This window comes from Hyperolius riggenbachi, chromosome 1, assembly GCF_040937935.1.
Source record: "Hyperolius riggenbachi isolate aHypRig1 chromosome 1, aHypRig1.pri, whole genome shotgun sequence".
Classification (NCBI taxonomy): Eukaryota; Metazoa; Chordata; class Amphibia; order Anura; family Hyperoliidae; genus Hyperolius; species Hyperolius riggenbachi.
This window is the reverse complement of record NC_090646.1, coordinates 223508198-223528818: the sequence shown is the minus strand read 5'-3', so window position 1 is coordinate 223528818 and position 20621 is coordinate 223508198. Positions and strand designations below refer to the sequence as shown.

General features: G+C 43.2%; 1 protein-coding gene across 1 annotated transcript in view; it reads left to right on the top strand.

Annotated features, from left to right (window-relative positions):
- The first annotated feature begins 545 nt into the window (after positions 1–545).
- The window catches only part of LOC137547152 (carcinoembryonic antigen-related cell adhesion molecule 3-like), a 30475-nt gene continuing 10399 nt past the window's right edge, over positions 546–20621 (top strand). Inside the window, exons 1-4 of the mRNA XM_068270404.1 lie at positions 546–643; positions 3264–3617; positions 5102–5206; positions 17539–17679. Coding sequence (XP_068126505.1) covers positions 589–643; positions 3264–3617; positions 5102–5206; positions 17539–17679 — 655 coding nt within the window. The 5' untranslated portion in view covers positions 546–588. The remainder of the gene's footprint in view (positions 644–3263; positions 3618–5101; positions 5207–17538; positions 17680–20621) is intronic.

Genomic DNA, 20621 nt, shown 5'->3' with positions numbered 1-20621 from the left:
ATCTGACAAAGGAATGTAAACATAAGATAATGTTATCACCTCTTCGAATGCCAAAAGGAGATTTCCACTGAGGAATAAAGTGCTGTGTTTAACTGTGTGCTGTTCTGCTACAATTTTTTTGTGGTAATAGATTTTATGCTGTAAATTAATCTTTTTGAGCAAAGAGAAAATGCTGAGTTTCATCCCCTTTAAGCTCAGTATATATAAACTTTGATTTACAAAACTTGAACACATGCCCTGAAGTGGGGCTTTCCACATTGCTATAGTACAGATCTGCAATTGTCTTTTACAAAGTGTGGTCACTTTTATTATGTTGATTCATTGTTGTCTGTTATTGCTTCATCTTACACTTATTTCAAGAAATGAGTGCTGTGTTCAGTAGGTGATGTGTGCATTTCCTTTTCCATAACAACTATTGCAATTTGTTGATGGCATTAAAAAAAAAAAATGAGAGGAACTGACATTTGAGTACATTCTGGGTACACCGCAAACTCCTTCCTCTTTCTGATAGAATTCATTTTCCAAACCTTCCTCTGGTTCTAAAATATTTTTGTCTGCATTCAATATTCCTATTCCTGGACCTCTGTGATGTTGTACAAAGCATGCTGGCTTACAGAAAAGAAATGGCTCATCCTTATCTTAGGTAAGAGACACAGTAATCTTTTAATTATGTCACTTGATACTGAATAACACGCACGCACGCACACACACTTTTTTCAACCAAATTAACTATGTAACATATTTGTGTAGAGACTAATTTAACAATAAAACAGCTGAAAAATAGTTATTTCAGGGTATCTAGCCATCAAAAGTGCAAAGAATGGAAGTTCATAGCTTTGTGTTGTGTAGTTTGAGGAAATATATGTTTGTGGTGGATCAAATGACTAAAAGCCTTCATTGAATGCACTATAAAATACAGAAATGCCCTCATAAAACAGAAGGGTCCTTATTCAATTCACCATTTCTCCTAAGTTGGCTCCTAGGCGATACTTTCACACCTTGTCAATAAAATGCCTCTTAAGCCACCACAAATCAAGAAAATACTCAATCATTTTGACGATACTTTATCACCTACTTTTGGTACTTTTTCAGTTACTGAGTGCTGAAAAGTTATTATAAACCAAAGATGAAAAATCATCTCCTAGGAGAAAAGTTATGGGAAAAAGTGAATTGAATAAGGAACCTTGTCCAGGGGTGTAATAACGGGAGCAGCCCCTGCGACCGATGGGGGGCCCAGAGCTGTGAGGGGACCTCAACTACTAACCTTTCTTTCCTTCAATATCAGGTGTTTTTGTGGATACACTTGTTATGGGTGTGAAAATTATGATGGTCACAATTGTTTTATTATGACCTTTGCAAGATGGGCCCCCAGGCTGTGTGGGTCACCAAGGGTAGGCAAGGGAAAGAGGGGCCCCATCATAGTTTTGCAGGGGGCCCCCATGATTTGTAGGCCCCTGCCCTTGTCTATAAAATGCCCTTTAAACTATCGGCAAGCAAGAAAATAGTCAAAATAATTTTAATAGTCATTCTATTTCATTTACTTCTTGATACTTTTTTAATTGCAAATGGCTGACAAGTTATTTTAAAGAGAAGATGAAACCTTTTCTTCCAGGAGAAAACTTAGGAAAGAAAGTGTATTTAATAAGGACCCTCAATAAAATGCCTTTTAAACCACCAGCAAGCAAGAAAATGCTGACAGCACTTTTTTACCTACTTTTTTTTCTGACCTACCTTGTGCTGCTCCATTGTGTACAACACCATTGGCCCTCCTCTCTCTTCCATAGCCTCGCCGCTAGCGATAATGCTTTACAGTATTGGGCCCAGATAGCTCCTTCCCAAAACTGGCCTTAGGCTACGTCACGGATATATGACTATGATTAGGGATTAGATTGTGAGCTCCTCTAAAGATGGATTGTCAGCCATAAAATCAAATTCCACTTAACCTGTGCTCTGTGTTCATTGTGCAGCCTGATACCTCACCCTGCATTGCAAGCACTCCAATCTATTCAGAAATGTTTGTGTAGTAATACATCTGATCTTAGTCAGCCAGGCTCTATTCTATCACCATTGCCGAGGAGAAAACTTGTCATCTCCTCTCCCACATTCCTACTCCTCACTGATTGGCTGAGAGCAGTTCAGTGTGACAGGCTGAGGCTGAAACCTGATACTGTGCGCACGTGTGTTTAGAAAGCAAGCAAGAGATGACACTGCAGATTGTAGGAGGAAAAAAAAGTAAGGGAGGAAATTACATCAGGATTTGGCATCAGTCAGAGGGAATAAATAATGGAAATTGCCAGGAACAGAATTCTCTTTATTTACTATATAAAATTCACTGAAATCAAAATGTGGACAGTACAATACATCTGTTATGTAAGTAGATCAAGTATTTATCTACTTATATATGTTTTTTTTTCCTGGCATAGTATGGCTGACCCTGCATCTTTAAAGGGACAGCTATTGGCTTCAATATACTGTATAAAGTACTGCAGATGATGTGAGACCTATATTAATGTTTGGTTACAGTAATTTTCAAACATATTATTTGGAAATACTCACTGCTACCTTTTAGAAATACCAAGAAGGACTGAGATGGAAAGGTGGATCCATTATGAAGATGTCTGAGTCACTGAGTGAAACAGGTTTACAGTTAGCGAGGTCAGCACTCCTAACCTACTTATTTATTCTGGATCAGTGACTTACTAAGAAGTGAATGAAGAGATGATTCTGACACCAAGACCAGGAATGGAAGTGCATGTTTCTTTGTTTATTTAAAGTAGAAGTCAAGTTAAAACATTTTTGTTCTTTTTGCTAAAAATAGCACAGGGAAAGTATAGAACTTCTGTCAGGTTGGTACTTTGCTCTACAGTATATCCCTGTTGCAGACATTTTCTGCCCTGTGTATTGTCTCTGGGGTCTGGATTAGTTAGTTACCTCTTGTACCTGTTTCAGCTATGACTGTGCAGGGTGGCATTTTTCCACTCTTTCGTTGTGTTGTGTCTTTGGATAAGAAAGTGAGCGTAAACCTCTGTAGCACGTGGCATTAATAATAACCTGAAATAAATTCTAAACCTTTTTCAATTGATTCAACACTAAAAAAAGTCTTCCAGATTTGTTTTGTTTCTTGTTTTAATTAGGGACTTCTCTTGCTTCATGTGAAGTAAAAATATATACACAGAAAGAAATATACAGAGCATGTCAACCATATTAACCAACCAAAAATGACCATTATTATTTAAATAAAATTCTGTTTTCTCCATTCTTAGTGCTCATGGTTATCCAGATGAGGTTCGGCATGTGCCAAATACAAATCAGTGTACAACCAAAGAGGCCCACTGTAGGAGGAAACGTCACATTTGTTGTGAAAGCAAGTCAAGACATCTATGCAATTAACTGGTACAGAGGAGACAATACATTTTATGAGAATAATATTGTTACATATGATCTTAAACCAAAATCCAAGCCTGAAACATATGATGAATACACCGGGCGAGAAACCGTAAAAGACGATGGGTCATTGGTTATCACCAACCTCCTGATGAATTACAGTGGAAAATACACTTTGCAGCTAACTTATCCAGAGTCATTAGTCCATGACACTATTACCCTTACTGTCTATCGTAAGTATGCATCACCTCACATTCATACACTCATTCATGGTCAAACATGTATTCTTTTGTGGAAATGTCAATTTTGACACTACAATTTATTGATAAACCATGGAAATTCAAAATATACTGCTCAAAAAAAAAATAAAGGGAACACAATGTAAGTCAAAGTGTTCCCTTTTTTTTTTTAGCAGTATATATGTATGTTTATATTACTTTACCACTAGCCCTTGTGACTCTTTAAAGCTAAAGCATGATGGGTACCCATTTATATGGGGAAACAATAGAATTGTGTGTGGTGGACCAACCAGATATGAACATCCCTTCACAGACAGCACTTTAAAGTGCAGCATTTAACAACAGAAGCATCCCTTTCATTGGATTTACTACTGTGTGTGAGTTCCAGCCATCAGAAATACAGTAGAGTCTTGGTTATCTGGCACCGTTTGGGATTGGCTGATGCCAGATAAGTGTGCTCTCCGGTTGATTGAGAATCAATGTTAAAAATAGGCCTAGCTAATACACGAAATATGCCCCACTCTATATACCTACCATGAACTCTGTATTCAATGGTAAAATACGGTGATTGAAAGTATATTATTATTATTTTTTATTTATATAGCACCAACATATTCCGCAGCGCTTTACAAAGCATAATAAGACGAAAAGGGGAACAGAGATACAACTAACAAATGTACAGCAGAATTCCAAGCAGCGCAAATATTGTTACAAAGCAGTAAACATTAGGATGACCCTGCCCTTGCGAACTTACACTCTTATGGCGAGCTTACACTCTAATATTAACCTTAGTGGTGCTGGGGAATCCAGTCTTTAAAGAGAACCTGTACTGAGTAAAAATATTTAAAATAAACACATGAGGTAACTTCAAATGAACACTGCATAGTTACCTTGCCATCAGTTCCTCTCAGAAGCTCACCATTTTCTTCTGACAATAATCCCATCCAGTTCTGACAATATTTTGTCAGATCTGAAATATATCAGTTGCTGTCAGTAAAATATCAGTTGCTGTCAGTTATAGCTGAGAGGAAAACGGATGTACCAGGTAATGTCCATGTTTCCCTATGGCTCAAGTGGGCGATGTTACAGTTTAACTGTGTGCTGACCAGAAAGCTGTTATGGGGTAATGGCTATTTTCAAAATGGAGGACGGAAAATTCCCTTGATCATAGTGAACAAATAGGACGCGGGACAGGAGAAAGACACTGAGGAGTAGACTACATGGAAGGTAAGTATGACTTGTGTATGCTTATTTTGACTTTTATTTTCAGTACAGGTTTTCTTTAAGCACAGCAGAGCCCACAAACAACCAAATAAGTTGTCCTTCATCACTGTGAGAATTTCCAGCAATTTGTGCTGGTTAGCGGAGTTCCTGATAATCTGTTCTCTACTGTATTATTGCCCTATTCAACCTGCTAACAATCTTGATTTTCTACTGATTACATATATTTGTTTGTTTTGGTGTTGTTTTTTTTAAAGAAGCTGAGGCTACTCCTACTCCCTCTAAGGCTGCAACCTCTACCAGCGTAGATGCAACAGATGGAGAAGTTTATTCAACAACAGCAGACAATGAAGTAAATAAAGGTACAGCTAATATGTATAATTTTACTTCCTTCCTTTTCTAGTGGAGACACCTTAACTTAATCTCAGAATACTGATTTACATTGACATCTCGGAATTTTTTTCCAACAGTTCATGTGTTTCTAAGCAAATAATTTTTCTGTGGGGAACTGGTATTGGAGGAGGAAAACTTGAAGATAGCACTGGATGCTGTGCTTGTCTTATTTGTGGAGCACCCTTTGTCCAAATGGAATTTTACTAAGGCCTAACCTGCCTGTTTGTGCCATTGAGGTTTATAATTTAAAGTGAGATCCACTATCTGGACTAATTCGCTAGCTACAAGTTCAGCCAATATTGCAAGCAAGAATGCCTAATTGTAGGAGTCAAAATGATGGATATGTTCAATCCTTGTTTGCATTGCTAGCGCCAGACCTATATTAAGTGTGTGTGACGATTTTAGAACACTATCTAGCACTTTATTGTTGTTATTAATATTATTATTATTATTATTAATAATCACATTGGTCTAGAAATGTCTGCGTATTGAGTACTCTAGCATTGTATTAAGGGCAATTTAAAGAGAGTCTCAAGCCAATTTAAATACGTGTTTTACCTGTTATTTATGTTAAGGAATATGAGCAGTGCTAAAACGCTGAATTCCTGTGGCAGAACAAGGGCTTTATACCCCCCCCCCCCCCCAAATCCCTGGGGCAAAAATCGTGGAGTGCAGAGCTTTGTACTGTAGCTCTGCCTCTACTGGAGTCAATCTCCACCGATCGCTGTCTCTCCCCGCCCCTCTCAATCTTTCACTGAGAGGGGCGGGGAGAGGCGGAGATCCGTGCGGAGATTGACTCTAGTAGAGGCAGAGCTACAGCGCAAAGCTCTGTCTCCCCGGGCAGCAAAATTCATGACCTGGCAAGTTGTGGAATTTTGCCCCGGGATTTAGGGGGTATAAAGCCCTCGTTCTGCCACGGCGATGCAGCGTTTTAGCTCTGCACATACAGTGGGATGCGAAAGTTTGGGCAACCTTGTTAATCGTCATGATTTTCCTGTATAAATCGTTGGTTGTTACGATAAAAAAATGTCAGTTAAATATATCATATAGGAGACACACAGTGATATTTGAGAAGTGAAATGAAGTTTATTGGATTTCCAGAAAGTGTGCAATAATTGTTTAAACATAATTAGACAGGTGCATAAATAAATGAAAAATAAATTAAATCAATATTTAGTAGACCCTCCTTTTGCAGAAATTAAAGCCTCTAAACGCTTCGCATACAGCATCTCTTTCTCATGCAGCATCTCCTTGTGTAAAGTGCGCCGAATGGTTGAACGATGCACAGTGACTCCATGTGCAGCAAGATGATGTTGTAGGCAAGGGCGTCCGCAGAAAAATTTTCCAGGGAGGGGGGGGCAAAAAGGTGCGCCAAAGGTATCGGGGAGGCAGTGCGGTGCCGCGCCGGAAAATGGGTGTGGCCATGGACAAAATGGGTGTGGCCACGGGTGAAGACAAATTTACATGAATTTAGCAATGTGGGACATTAGATTAGGACAGTGGTGGCGAACCTTTTGGAGGCCGAGTGCCCAAACTGCAACCCAAAAGTCACTTATCTATCGCAAAGTGGCAACAGCAATTTAAACTAAATAGAAATGTTTTAACTCATACATGAACATTATGGAAAATCCAAGTTGAAAATAAACTGTGAAGATAAACAATAATTTCATCCATCCTACTCCTGAAAAATGTATTTTGTTTTTAGTACCTCCCAGTTTTAATTTCGGTTTTAAAAAGCTAAAAAGGTAGGTTTAATGCTATTGTCTCATGATGATGATTCAGCTTTTCCCATAGTCTCACAGTTAGCAATCATGTGACCCCCAACAAGACAAATTTAGCAAACATGAGGCCCCCAACAAGACAAATTCAGCAATCTTGAGGCCCCCAACAAGACAAATTCAGCAATCATGATGCCCCCAACTAGACAAATTCAGCAATCATGAGGCCCCCAACAAATCAGGAGGCCCCCACAACACAAATTTAGCAGTCATGAGGCACATAAATAGGCAGCATTTCACATAAATAGGCAGAATGCCCCCTTAATATGGTAGATACCTCTCACCTGGCTTCTAAATTCTCCTCTACTGGCTGCTGTGCCTGGCAATACTGTTTTTGGCTGGATTAAGTATGATGTGTGGGCTGAAAGGCCTTGCGGTGATGCTGTGGCTGGGCTGTCTGGCAGTGATGCTTTGGCTGGGTTGGCTGGCGGTGATGCTGTGCTTGGCTAGTTGAAGTAAATGCTGGCCTGACTGGTGGTGATGCTGTGGCCTTTTTGACAGTGATTCTGGGCTGGTTGGCTGGTGGTGATGCTGGGCTGGCTGGCCTGGATAGTTTAGGTAGTGACAGGTGTCCCCCAGTTTAGGTAGCACCAGGAGCCCCCCAGTTTAGGTAGCGCCAGGAGCCCCCCAGGTTCGGAAGTGACAGGAATCCCCCAGGTTAGGAAGTGACAGGGACCCCCATTTAAGTAGTGAGTGAAAGGGACCCCATTTAGGTAGTGAGTGTCAGGGACCCCCATTTAGGTAGTGAGTGACAGGGACCCCCATTTAGGTAGTGAGTGACAGGGACCCCAAGTTAGGTAGTGACAGGGCCCCCCATTTAAGTATTGAGTGACAGGGACCCCCGTTTAGGTTGTGAGTGACAGGGACCCCCGTTTAGGTTGTGAGTGACAGGGACCCCTGTTTAGGTTGTGAGTGACAGGGACCCCCATTTAGGTTGTGAGTGACAGGGACCCCCAATGGTAGTGAGTGACAGGGACCCCCAATGGTAGTGAGTGACAGGGACCCACATTTAGGTAGTGAGTGACAGGGACCCCCAATGGTAGTGAGTGACAGGGACCCCCCATTTAGATAGTGAGTGACAGGGACCCCCAATGATAGTGAGTGACAGGGACCCACGTTTAGGTAGTGACAGGGACCCCCAACGGTAGTGAGTGACAGGGAGCCCCATTTAGATAGTGACAGGGACCCCCAATGGTAGTGAGTGACAGGGACCCCCAATGGTAGTGAGTGACAGGGACCCCCATTTGGATAGTGACAGGGACCCCCAATGGTAGTGAGTGACAGGGACCCCCATTTAGATAGTGAGTGACAGGGACCCATAATGGTAGTGAGTGACAGGGACCCCCAATTGTAGTGAGTGACAGGGACCCCCAATGGTAGTGAGTGACAGGGACCCCCAATGGTAGTGAGTGACAGGTACCCCCATTTAGATAGTGACAGGGACCCCCAATGGTAGTGAGTGACAGGGACCTCCATTTAGATAGTGAGTGACAGGGACCCCCAATGGTAGTGACAGGGATCCCCATTTAGATAGTGAGTGACAGGGAACCCCAATGGTAGTGAGTGACAGGGACCCCCAATGGTAGTGAGTGACAGGGACCCCCATTTAGATAGTGACAGGGACCCCCAATGGTAGTGAGTGACATGGACTCCCATTTAGATAGTGAGTGACAGGGACCCCCAATGGTAGTGAGTAACAGGAGCCCCCCTCTAGCCGCCGCCGCACCCACCTTGCAGCCAGCAGCGTGTCAGACCTTGATCAGCGGGCGACCCAACCAATAAGAGCTGGTGCACGGACACACCACGCTCTATATGCGGAAGTGATGTCACTTCTGCATATCAGTGCGGTGTGCTAGGTCCTAGCGCCCGCACTATTGGTCGCCGCCTGATCGAGGTCTGACGCGGGTAGAGGAGGAGGGGGGCGGCGGCAAGAGGGGGGGAGCGGCAGCCAGGGGGGGGAAGCGGGGGAGGCAGGCACCCGTTTTTGCCATATGTGCGGACGCCCATGGTTGTAGGACTTTGGTGCTGGTCTGTGGATTGACTCTGACTGTTCTCACCATTCGTTGCTTCTGTCTATTCCGAGATTTTTCTTGGTCTGCCACTTCAAACCTTAACTTGAGCTGAGCCTGTGGTCTTCCATTTCCTCAATATGTTCCTAACTGTGGAAACAGACAGCTAAAATCTCTGAGGCAGCTTTCTGTATACTTCCCCTAAACCATGATGGTGAACAATCATTGTCTTCAGGTCATTTGAGAGTTGTTTTGAGATCCCATGTTGCTACTCTTCAGAGAAAATGAAAGAGGAGGGAAACTTACAATTGATCCCCCACTTAAGGACCAGGGGTTTTTCCTAAGATCGGTGCTGCGTGGGCTCTCCAGCCCACAGCACCGATCAGGATTTAGCCAGGGCGATCAGACTTCCCCCCCCTTTTTTCCCCACTAGGGGGATGTCCTGCTGGGGGGGTCTGATCGCCGCCGGCTTGCTGCGCTTTGCAGGGGGGCTCTTCAAAGCCCCCCTCCGCAGATTTTTCTGTGCTCCCTCCCTCTCCTTACCTCCCTCTCCCATCATGGGCTGCGCAGGACAGATATCCGTCCTGCGCATTGTAGGATAGGCTTCAGCTTATCATATGCAGGTGATCCCCGGCCAATCAGAGGCCGGGGATCACTGATCTGCCTTACGGTGCTGCTGCGCAGCAGCGCCATATGACGTAAACAGCAGGGATTTCTTTCCCGCGTGTTTACATTATGTGTGCGAGCCGCGATCGGCGGCTCGCACACTGTTCACGGAGACACCCTCCGTGAACTGGCATGGAAAAGCCGCTCGTTCGAGCAGCCGTTTCCATGCTATACCACTAACGACCCGCCAACGCCTATTGGCCTATTGGTTTTAAATACTCTTTCTCATAATTGGATTCACTTGCGTATGTAGGTCAGGGGTCACTGAGCTTACCAAGCTTGAGTTCCAATAATTAGTTCTAAAGGTTTTGGAATCAATACAATGACAGCAGTGCCCACATTTATGCACCTGCCTAATTTTTAAACAATGAATGCACACTTTCTGTAAATCCAATAATCTTCATTTTACTTCTCAAATATCACTGTGTGTGTCTCCTATATGATATATTTAACTGCCTTTTTTTGTTGTAACAACCAAAGATGTATACAGGAAAATCATGACGATTAACAAGGTTGCCCAAACTTTTGCATCCCACTGCACTCCTTACCATAAATAACAGGTAAAAACAAGTATTTAAATCGGCTTCAGACTCTCTTTAAGCCTATCTCATCTATTCATTGCTGGATGACTCCTTTGAGATAATGTATTTTTGCTGATCTGACCTAAAGTGATATTAAAGTTTTATATAAGTGATGGTTGGACTCATACACAGCAGTGTAATGTACTATATTAGGGTCTTTGTATATGCCTGCATTGTCAAGCATTTATAAATATTGATATGTGTATTGTAATATATGCTAATTAAAATACGCAGTTAAGCAGCATACACTGGTTCTTGTGTGGTTTTCTACATATTTGGTATTAGAAAAGGTCTAGACAGCCAAACATCACCACTTTCTGAAATTGCAGCAACCATTGTTCTTACCTCCATTGTCAAACATGACAATGAAGTATGGAAAGTAACAGGAGTCTAAAAAAATGTATTTTGATAAAAAGAACAGTCAATGGCAAACAAATAACATGGATATTAGGAGTGTGCACAGGAATTGCCCTGTGTACCAACAGGACTTAGCAAGCACTTCACTAGAGAGGATCTGGAACAAATGTAATAGAATCCACTTTATTGAAGACAGTTACATATAAATGGAATGTTAATAAAGCTGTAAGGTGACTATGGCCCAGCTTTAAGAGCTTCTGTCCTTGTTCATGCAACACAGCCTGACTGCTCAATAGTCACACACACACACACATCAGTAACATCCATGGTCTGATCAATCAGCATCACCTACAAGTCATGAAAAAGTTTGGGAACCCCTCTCAGCCTGCATAGTAATTTATTCTACTGACAACAAGAAGTTTTGAATCAGGATGATTCTATGTGGCGGCTCCAGCTTCAGATTTTTGGGGGGGCTCAAAGGGGGCACAAGGGCTGGCAGGTGGGGCTCACGGGGGGGGGGGGTGTATTTGCTGCGCGCGCAACAATGGGCGTGGTCATAACATAATGTGGGCGGGGCTAACTGTATTGTACCAGCTAATGTAGTTACATAAAAAAAATAGTAAGTAGATGCACATAATGACAGACAGCCTTTCACCAGTAAATGCACATAATGACAGACAATAATGATAGACAGCCTTTTACCAGTAAATGCACATAATCATAGACAGCCTTTCACCAGTAAATGCACATAATGACAGACAACGTTTCCCCAGTAAATGCATGTAATGAGAGACAGCATTTCACTTGTAAATGCACATAAGAGACAGCTTTTCACCAGTAAATGCACATAATGACAGACAGCATTTCCCCAGTAAATGCATGTAATGACAGACAGTCTTTCACCAGTAAATGCATATAATGAGAGACAGCCTTTCACCAGTAAATGCACATAAGAGACAGTGTTTCCCCAGTAAATGCACATAATGACAGACAGCATTTCCCCAGTAAATGCATGTAATGACAGACAGCGTTTCTCCAGTAAATGCACGTAATGACAGAAACCATTTCTCCAGTAAATGCACGTAATGACAGACAGCGTTTCTCCAGTAAATGCATGTAATGACAGACAGCATTTCTCCAGTAAATGCACGTAATGACAGACAGCGTTTCCCCAGTAAATGCACGTAATGACAGACAGCGTTTCCCCAGTAAATGCACATAATGACAGATAGCGTTTCCCCAGTAAATGCACGTAATGACAGATAACATTTCTCCAGTAAATGCACGTAATGACAGACAGCGTTTCTCCAGTAAATGCATGTAATGACAGACAGCGTTTCTCCAGTAAATGCATGTAATGACAGACAGCATTTCTCCAGTAAATGCATGTAATGACAGACAGCGTTTCTCCAGTAAATGCACGTAATGACAGAAACCAGTTCTCCAGTAAATGCACGTAATGACAGACAGCGTTTCTCCAGTAAATGCACGTAATGACAGACAGCGTTTCCCCAGTAAATGCACGTAATGACAGACAGCGTTTCCCCAGTAAATGCATGTAATGACAGAGGATGAGGCACAGACAGACACACAATGGGGCACAGAGGATGGGGCACAGAAAGACACACATTTGGGCATAGAGGATGGAGCAGACACAAAGACACACAATGGGGCATAGAGGATGGGGCACAGACAGACACACAATGGGGCATAGAGGATGGGGTATACACACAGACACACGTTGGGGCATAGAGGATGAGGCAGACAGACACACATTGGGGCATATAGGATGAGGCAGACAGACACACATTGGGGCATAGAGGATGAGGCAGACAGACAGACACACATTAGGGCATAGAGGATGGGGCAAACAGACACACATTGGGGCATAAAGGATAGGGCAGACAGACACACATTGGGGCATAAAGGATAGGGCAGACAGACACACATTGGGGCATAGATGATGGGGCAGACAGACACACATTGGGGCATAAAGGATAGGGCAGACAGACAGACATTGGGGCATAGATGATGGGGCAGACAGATAGACACACGTTGGGGCATAGAGGATGGGGCAGACAAGACAGACACACATTGGGGCATAGAGGATGGGGCAGACAGACACACACACACAGAACAAGCCAGGCAAAAAACTGTTTGCAGCTCTGACGCAGAGGCTTGCTCCATCGCTCCTCATGCCTTTAATGCTGTTTAGCTAGCTAGCACTACAAGGCTGTCTGTCACTGCACTCCTCTCCCTGGCCTGCAGCTCCCCTGTTTGTGTCTCTCCCGGTCGGTCTTCCCCCAACCCCTCAAGCCTCGCAGTTACTCACTATTGCTGCTGCTGGCTAGTTCTGGCAAGGCACTGGCCAGGCTGGCACCTCAGGTGGTGTGGCAGACAGTCTGTCTGGAGCTGTGAGTGGGTACAGTCTGGGACCATTCTGGCGGGCAGCAGGGAGCCAAGCTGAGGGTGAGGGAGGAGGATGCCGGGTTGAGGTGGAGGAGTCAGCACTGTCCTCGTACCTGAGGTGTGAGGCTGTGGCCCGTCTGTGGCTGTGTGAGTCGAGACGAGCCCTGCAGTGCATGCTGAATTGAAATTTGGCGCCATGCGGGGGTCAGCGGGTGCCGGGTGGGCAAATGACATCGATCTGCACTGCTCTACAAGTGCAGGGGGCGGAGCTAGTCGCACTCTCTCCAGCCCCCTGCCTATTCAATTCAATCCCACACCCTCTGCTAGGTGCTCCTGATTGGGCAGAGGGGCGGATGGACGCGTCAAACATGGAGCCTAAGCCTGTTTGCAGTCCTGGCCTGCCTCTAATAAATGCAAGTGCCACCCACAACATGGCGGCCGCCATGTCTAGCAAATGGTGGCCGCGCTGAGCCACAAATCAATAGTCAGAGACCCGGGGGGGGCTTTTAGAGGGGCTCGAAGGATGTCAGCTGGGGCTTGAGCCACGGCAAGCCCCAGTGTAGCGCCGCCACTAATTATTATTGCCTAACTTAGAAGAAAAGCAGTAAGCTTTCGGCTATGTAGCTTTCGTCAGGCTGATTACTGTCCTTGTCAATGTCCAGTGTATATAAGCAGTGTTGTACATTTTGTCAGTATACAGTAATCAGTTTGACGAAGGCTTCATAACTGAAAGCTTACTGCTTTTCTTCTAAGTTAGCAAATAAATGGTATCATCCTTATTCAAAACTTTTTGCTTTTACAGATGGCTAACACCAGGCCCGCATTTACCTCACAGGAGCCTATAGGCACCAGATGTCCTGGCACCTTAGAATTCACCCTTCATGAACCTACAAACCCCCACCGAACCACGCCGCAAGTATGCTGGCTTAAAGGATACATCTAGTATCCTTTAAGGGAAATAGAAAAGGGGAAAATAGGCACCCAGGAGAAATAAAATGCTTTAAAAACAAATTTAAAGGAAGAAAATTAGGTGGCTTACCTCAATGACGACAAATTCATATCAATAAATTATTAGAAAGCACAGGCAACGTGTTTCGTGGGAACTCGCCCACTTCCTCAGGCCAATAAAATGCCTACAAGTATCAAAAGAGGCGCTTAGTGCTATAGTAATAGCATTATAAACAACACACACAGAACTCTATATGAGAACACATATGATGTAGTATAAATGTATATAAATTTATCCTGCTGACAAATATTTAACATCATTACTAGCAGCCATAATATTACTACACAAATATGCTTGTTTGTATTCTCACAATGAAGAAAAAGAGACCCATCACAGTAGTAGGCATGTCCAGAGTAGGTACATTTGTTCCAATATAAAATATAATAACAGAATATAAGCGCGCACAAATATATGCATGTTCATAGGTGCGTACATCAATATAAGAATAGATCATAAAGACACATACACCTTTGTGTGTATGCATAGGGATAGAGCCACTTTGGCTTAGGACATGCGTACTAGATAGACACCATCCAAGTAGGTAGTCATATCAGAAAGCAAGAATCTAAAAACTATATGTATAAAAATAAAACACACACACACACACACACACACACACACACACACACACACACACACACACACACACACACACACACACACACACACACACGACATACTCGACAGTCATAACCTGCTATTAAAATCAGCATGTCACAAAAAGATTAAGAACAATAAAACACTGATAATACTGTGCCTTTAAATGCTTACTATGGAGTGTATGGGAAGTGTGAGCACTATATGGTCTATACACATATGTATGTACATAAGCACATACTGTATATATAAGGAACCTGAGGGTGTTGTATAACACCTGCAGGATTCAGCACATGCATATGGCAACAAAGAAATAGAATCATCCCCTCCTATTTGCGCTATGAAGCACTGTATAAATAGGGCGACAAGTACTGTATGTCACTTACCAATAAAAGCCGGTAGTTGCATTCGGGGCGTCTCTTGACATTACACCGTCAGCGTCCTAATTAAATAAAGTTCTATTTCAACGGTGGTTATCCCTGTGCTCCCAGCCTCATCTTATTACACTCACTCTGTCCATCTCTGATGGAGCAGAACTGGCTCTGCAGACTTCTCCAGCATCACTGTACACAGCACTTGAGGAGGGGTAGAGAGATTGGGGCTGGACGCTGTACACAAGAGCCTGCTGCACACTGAGTAGGGACTGTCTATAAATCTTTTTCTACAAAACTTTGTATGATTCATTATCAGTGGCTGAGCAGATGCAGTCATTAGAACAATTGTGCTGAGAGCAGAAAGTTTTTTTTTTCTCCTTGCCCTTAGTTGTCAGTCTCTCAGGACAAGGAAAATATTTTTCCCCCCAATGGGGCACCTTGTGGCTTCTGGGCCCCCTGCGGCTGCATTCATTGCAGGGTCTATTGTTACGCCCCTGCCTGGGCGCCTCTTTTCTGTGTCCCACTCCCCCCTTAGTAAGGGGAGTCCCTTATACCGGATTCCTATTGGTTCTACCAGTAAAAAGGCTAACAGAGTGTATGTGTTTTTTACAAGAGAGCGACCATATCCAGGTTCCCTGGTAACCTGAGTGGAGTTGGGGTTGTGCATTTCCACCTGTCTTAATTGGTCGGTTGCCCTTTTTGCAACCCACCTTTGTGAGTATTCCTCATTTATAATATCACATAATATTACACTCCCGTTGTCTCTGTGTTTTTTCCTTCTCAGTGTACTACACCTCATCTCTAACTTTAAGGGAAATAGTGGGAACAAGTAAAAGAAAATTATTCAAAAAGCCTTGTAGTTTTTGAGAAAAACAATTTTTATAATTCAAAAGAAAAACTGTTTTAAACTCTGTAAAATTATATTTTGCTGTGGTACACTTTAATGTATACTAGTTCTGAGCTCTGTACACACAGTATGCATTTTAAGAAAATGGACTGCATGGGTTCTCCCCTCCCAAGCCATGCAGGCTGGTATAGCCAGAATGCGGAGCCCGGATTGCATGTGGTTCCAGAGCCTGAGCTATACCAGCCCACCTTGTCCATGGTATGAGGGGGGGGCGGGGTGCTCTGGGAGAAAACAGCCGCAAAGCCCCCCCTTTTCCCAAGAACCCTTGTCCATACCATCGACCATGTCCTCAACCCCACCTCTGGTGTCCAGGAGGAGGGTGGAGGTAACAAGCCTGATGCCTGTGTGTGTGGGCTCTGGGGGTATTCATGGTGGCATCTGGAGGTCCCCTTTAACAAGGTGGCCCCCTGATGCAAGTAAAAATTTGCATCAGCTGAGCATGATTTGCATCTCATTGATCATCCCTACCCACTAGTTTTTGTTGCCCTTTCATTTCACTTTTTCTCCTGAGCTTTCTCTTAGGAGATAACTTTTTATCTTTGCTTTAAAGGGAAGGTCCGATGAAAAAAAAAATCCACTGACTTACCTCGGGCTTCCCTTAGCCCCTGGCAGCCGACCTGTGCCCTCACCGCAGCTCCATTTTCTCCTGGTCCCCTCCGGTGCAGATGCAGGTTGGCATCTTCCTGCGCTCCAGTGTGCGACTCACTGACGTAATCCAAGCAGTACAGTCCGGATGACATCAGCGCAACTCTGAGAGCCGCTTGCGCAGGCGCAGTGGACACATCTTGCGCCGGAGGGGCCCCCGGGCCACCAGCGGGGAGCGGAGCTGTAGTGAGGGCACAGGAGGGCTGGCAGGGGCTGAAGTGTCATGGCTGTCCCCAGTAAAGCACTGCAGTAGATTGCAGCGCTGTACAATGTAAATCGACAGCAGTTTCCCTGGGAGACTGATGACAGAGCTGAGCTCAGTCATTCAAGCGGAGATGCGCATGCATTGGTGCACGTGATCTCCTGCAAAACCCCTCCCTCACGCCAATTGAGCGGTCCTGGGGATGCTGCCGTGTTCACGCCAATTGGCGTGGAGCGGTCTCCTAGGAGTTAAAGAGGAACATCATTGACACAGTAGAATGTAGAAAATTAATCAGGATCTTTTATGATACTTGTCCTGGTTTCAACATCTGCAACATGTCCTATATCTATATTTTGCTGTATATTGGTATGTAACCCCACCCTCCCATTGACGTTTAGCCTAGGCTGTTTATTATGCAGCCTTCTTCACCCAGTGCATCTTGGGAGACCAGGTGTTATTTATAATCAACTCGGAACAAACAAGCATTCCACAGTGATGCAACTGTCAGCAGTGAAGTTGCCACCTGTGATAAATTTCAGAATGTAAATCAGGGTGAGGAAAGATTTTAGAATGGGCAAACACTAACTAATATTATAAAGTACTCCCTCCTTAGAATGTTCACTTAATAAGGGAAAAAAGGTGCTGAAAAATAAACCACGCCCCTCGTGTCCTGTTTTCCCTTAATTAAGTCCCAGCAGGATGAGCATTTCTACTCTACCTTACTTCTGTGGGGTAATTAAACTATTCCACTCTTCTGTATCTTTCAGAATCCCGAGCCACCTTACGAGTTGGTGTTGTGATTGGACTTGTGGTTGGAATAATAACTGGATGTATTCTAGCAGGTGTGCTACTTTTTATGGGAATAAGAAGAAGAGGAAGGAAGCATTTCCAGGAGCCAGTCTATGAGGGTAAAAAAATTACATTTTCGACTCCACTGCATTCACTGAACTGACTGATACTTTCTGAAGTTGGGATGTGTATAAAAACTGTAATTGTGTATTGTATTTGTCAAGTGTACTGCTAAAATTTGAATAAAGCAGACAAGATAGGCTATTAAATGGAATTAAAATATATGAGTTCTTGCAGGGAAAAGTGGCCTTTGCAGAAATGTTGTGAAAATGTATTTTTATAATCAGTGTGATGTGTGCTTAAGTTTCCCTATGACAGGAAGAAGTACACTATGCTTCGTCAAGGGAGCCGTCTATGCCCTTGCAAAGACATTTCCTTGGTATAAAAGGTCAAGGCAGAGTTCCAGTGTCTTGATTTGGAGAAGTGTACTGGAAGAGCTGTACTTACTAGTCTTACTAGGTTTTATTCTTGCCTTGCAGCCCTTATTTTCTGAGCGGTATACTAACAGGTTGGTTTGTGATTCCCCCAAAGCCCCCAAAATACTGATACTTGGCTTTCCACCAGTTTGCCTCCAACATGAGATATGGCATCAGATTGTGACCATCTTAGAGTAACAATGAATTATGTAATTTCTTTTATATATTTTATAAAGTGCAGAAGCCAATGTACCAAATTGCACCAAATGTAGCTAAATGTGTAAAAACAAAACTGTATGCTAAATGTGTAAAAACAACACTGTAAGATAATCTAGATTCTAAGATGCTAAGCAGCTGCTATCCCAGTTATCCAGTGCAGTTGGTAACAACTATGTCATATGGCATTATCTAGTGGCTTCTGCTCTAGTGTGACATACACTATACAGTTTATAGCAACTTTATGGAATAATATTGGTAGCAACTGTTTAGTATCCTACAAGCCATGATTAGTAGGTGAAACTAAAGCTGCAAATAAATGCACAATCTGGATGCAACTTGTGTCTACTGCCACATAAAATGTAACATTGAGGGGTTGCGGTACAGATGTGTCATTGTGAAACAGCCGAGCGACATATTCAATTCAACTTAGTCATCTGAACTCAACAAAAGGTTAAGCACCAATGGGACTCACAATGACGTGCTGGAACCATCCCTTGAAGCTGAAGGGAAATCTTCACAAAGGGCTCCACAACATCTAAAACATCCAAATCTTTATTTGTATCTTTAAAAAAATCACAGGAAAACATTAAAAAAATCATGTGCCTGGTCTGTAAGACACACAGTGGTCAGAATAAACAGATTCTTCCTCAGGTTAGAAACGCTGTGCATCGTAGAGACCCGCCACATGATTTTTTAATGTTTAACGTGGTTGTTCATGTTTTTATGTAATGAAGATTAAGATTTCAACGTTTTTAGACCATGTGAAGCTCTTTGTGAAGATAAATTAAATATAGTGAAAAAAAAACAGTAGAACCTCACCTCCCTGTACCAGTATCCCATTAAGAACCCCCCTCTGCCTTACACTCGTGCATGAAAAAAAATGCTTATGAGAATTTCTTAAAATACAAAGAATTGTCACTGGTTTATCCCACATGTGACTCTCCTCTTTGCACACAAGCATGCACATTAAAATACAATTGCCCACATTATACTAGGGAATGACCAGATCTGTCAAGCAGGTAGGACACTTATGGGGTGGGTAGAGGGCATACTGATGGAGGATAGAACTGTGAGAAAGGGCCAGGTACCTCAACAGCATTGTGAAGATGAGGTCATGGAGGTGGTTAGAAGAAAAGTCGATTTTGGCAGGTAACTATGGACATCTTAGTCTAAACCAGGGCTTCCCAAGCTGGTCCTCAAGTACCATGAATAGTGTATGTTTTACAGTAAACCACAAACATTCGCAGGTGAGGCAATCAGTGCCTCAGCAGAGCTGATTAACTACCTCTGTGGATTTCCACAAAACATGCACTGTTGGTGGTACTGGACAGGGTTGTCAAGCCCTTTTCTGAACAATGACCACCACTCCGTCTCTTAGTACCAAAGCTGAACATGCACTTTAAAGGTGGCCATACATCTAATGATTTGACTGTTTGATGCAACAATCATTTTATCGAATGGAGTGTGATGAAAAGTGGCTAATATCATGTTGAATCGACAAGCTTAGTCGATCAATCAGGATGCAAGATATTGGTCAATCGCACAGGAATTAGCTACTGTTCACGTGTCATTTGATCAACTCAATTTTTGCATTCAGAGCATGAAGACACAACATCTGTCAGATCAATTTGTGAAGGTGAATTGTATAGGATATCACTTTTAATGTATGGGCCACAAGTTGATCGACTTTCGATCAACCATACTGAAGTCGATCACTTAATAAAGTCGATCACTTTGTCGATTGAATCAGAATAGCTAGATGTATGGCTACCTTAACTCATGTGTGTGCAATTATACTTAAATGCAGGCTAACAATCCACATCTTGCAGTAGCAGACTTTTTAGTGCCTGTCTGTTTTCATGTCTATTTTTTTTTCCACATGGGTGCTGCCATTTTGCTGGTGATGTTAGCAGTGCGAACAGAAGAGGGATAACTCACAGAATTATAAATTTGCTCTGCTCTGCAGTCACTGTATCATGTGAGCTACAACAGTTAGCATGTTAGAAAGAGTAAAGGCCCATACACACGTCGGATTTTAGCGAACGACCCGTCGTTTGAACGTTCCGTCGTTCGGACTTTTCGCGTCAAATCCGACGTGTGTACAGACTATCGTTCAGGTGATAAGACTGGTTACCAACGATCCGCCGGGCGGATCGCTGGTAACCAGTCTTATCACCCGAACGATAGTCTGTACACACGTCGGATTTGACGCGAAAACGTCCGAACGACGGAACGTTCAAACGACGGGTCGTTCGCTAAAATCCGACGTGTGTATGGGCCTTAAGACTCCTAGCATTTGTTAATACAAGGGAAACGTAAATCTATCCCGAGAATTTAGCGCTGTTGTATTTGAAATCATTGATATA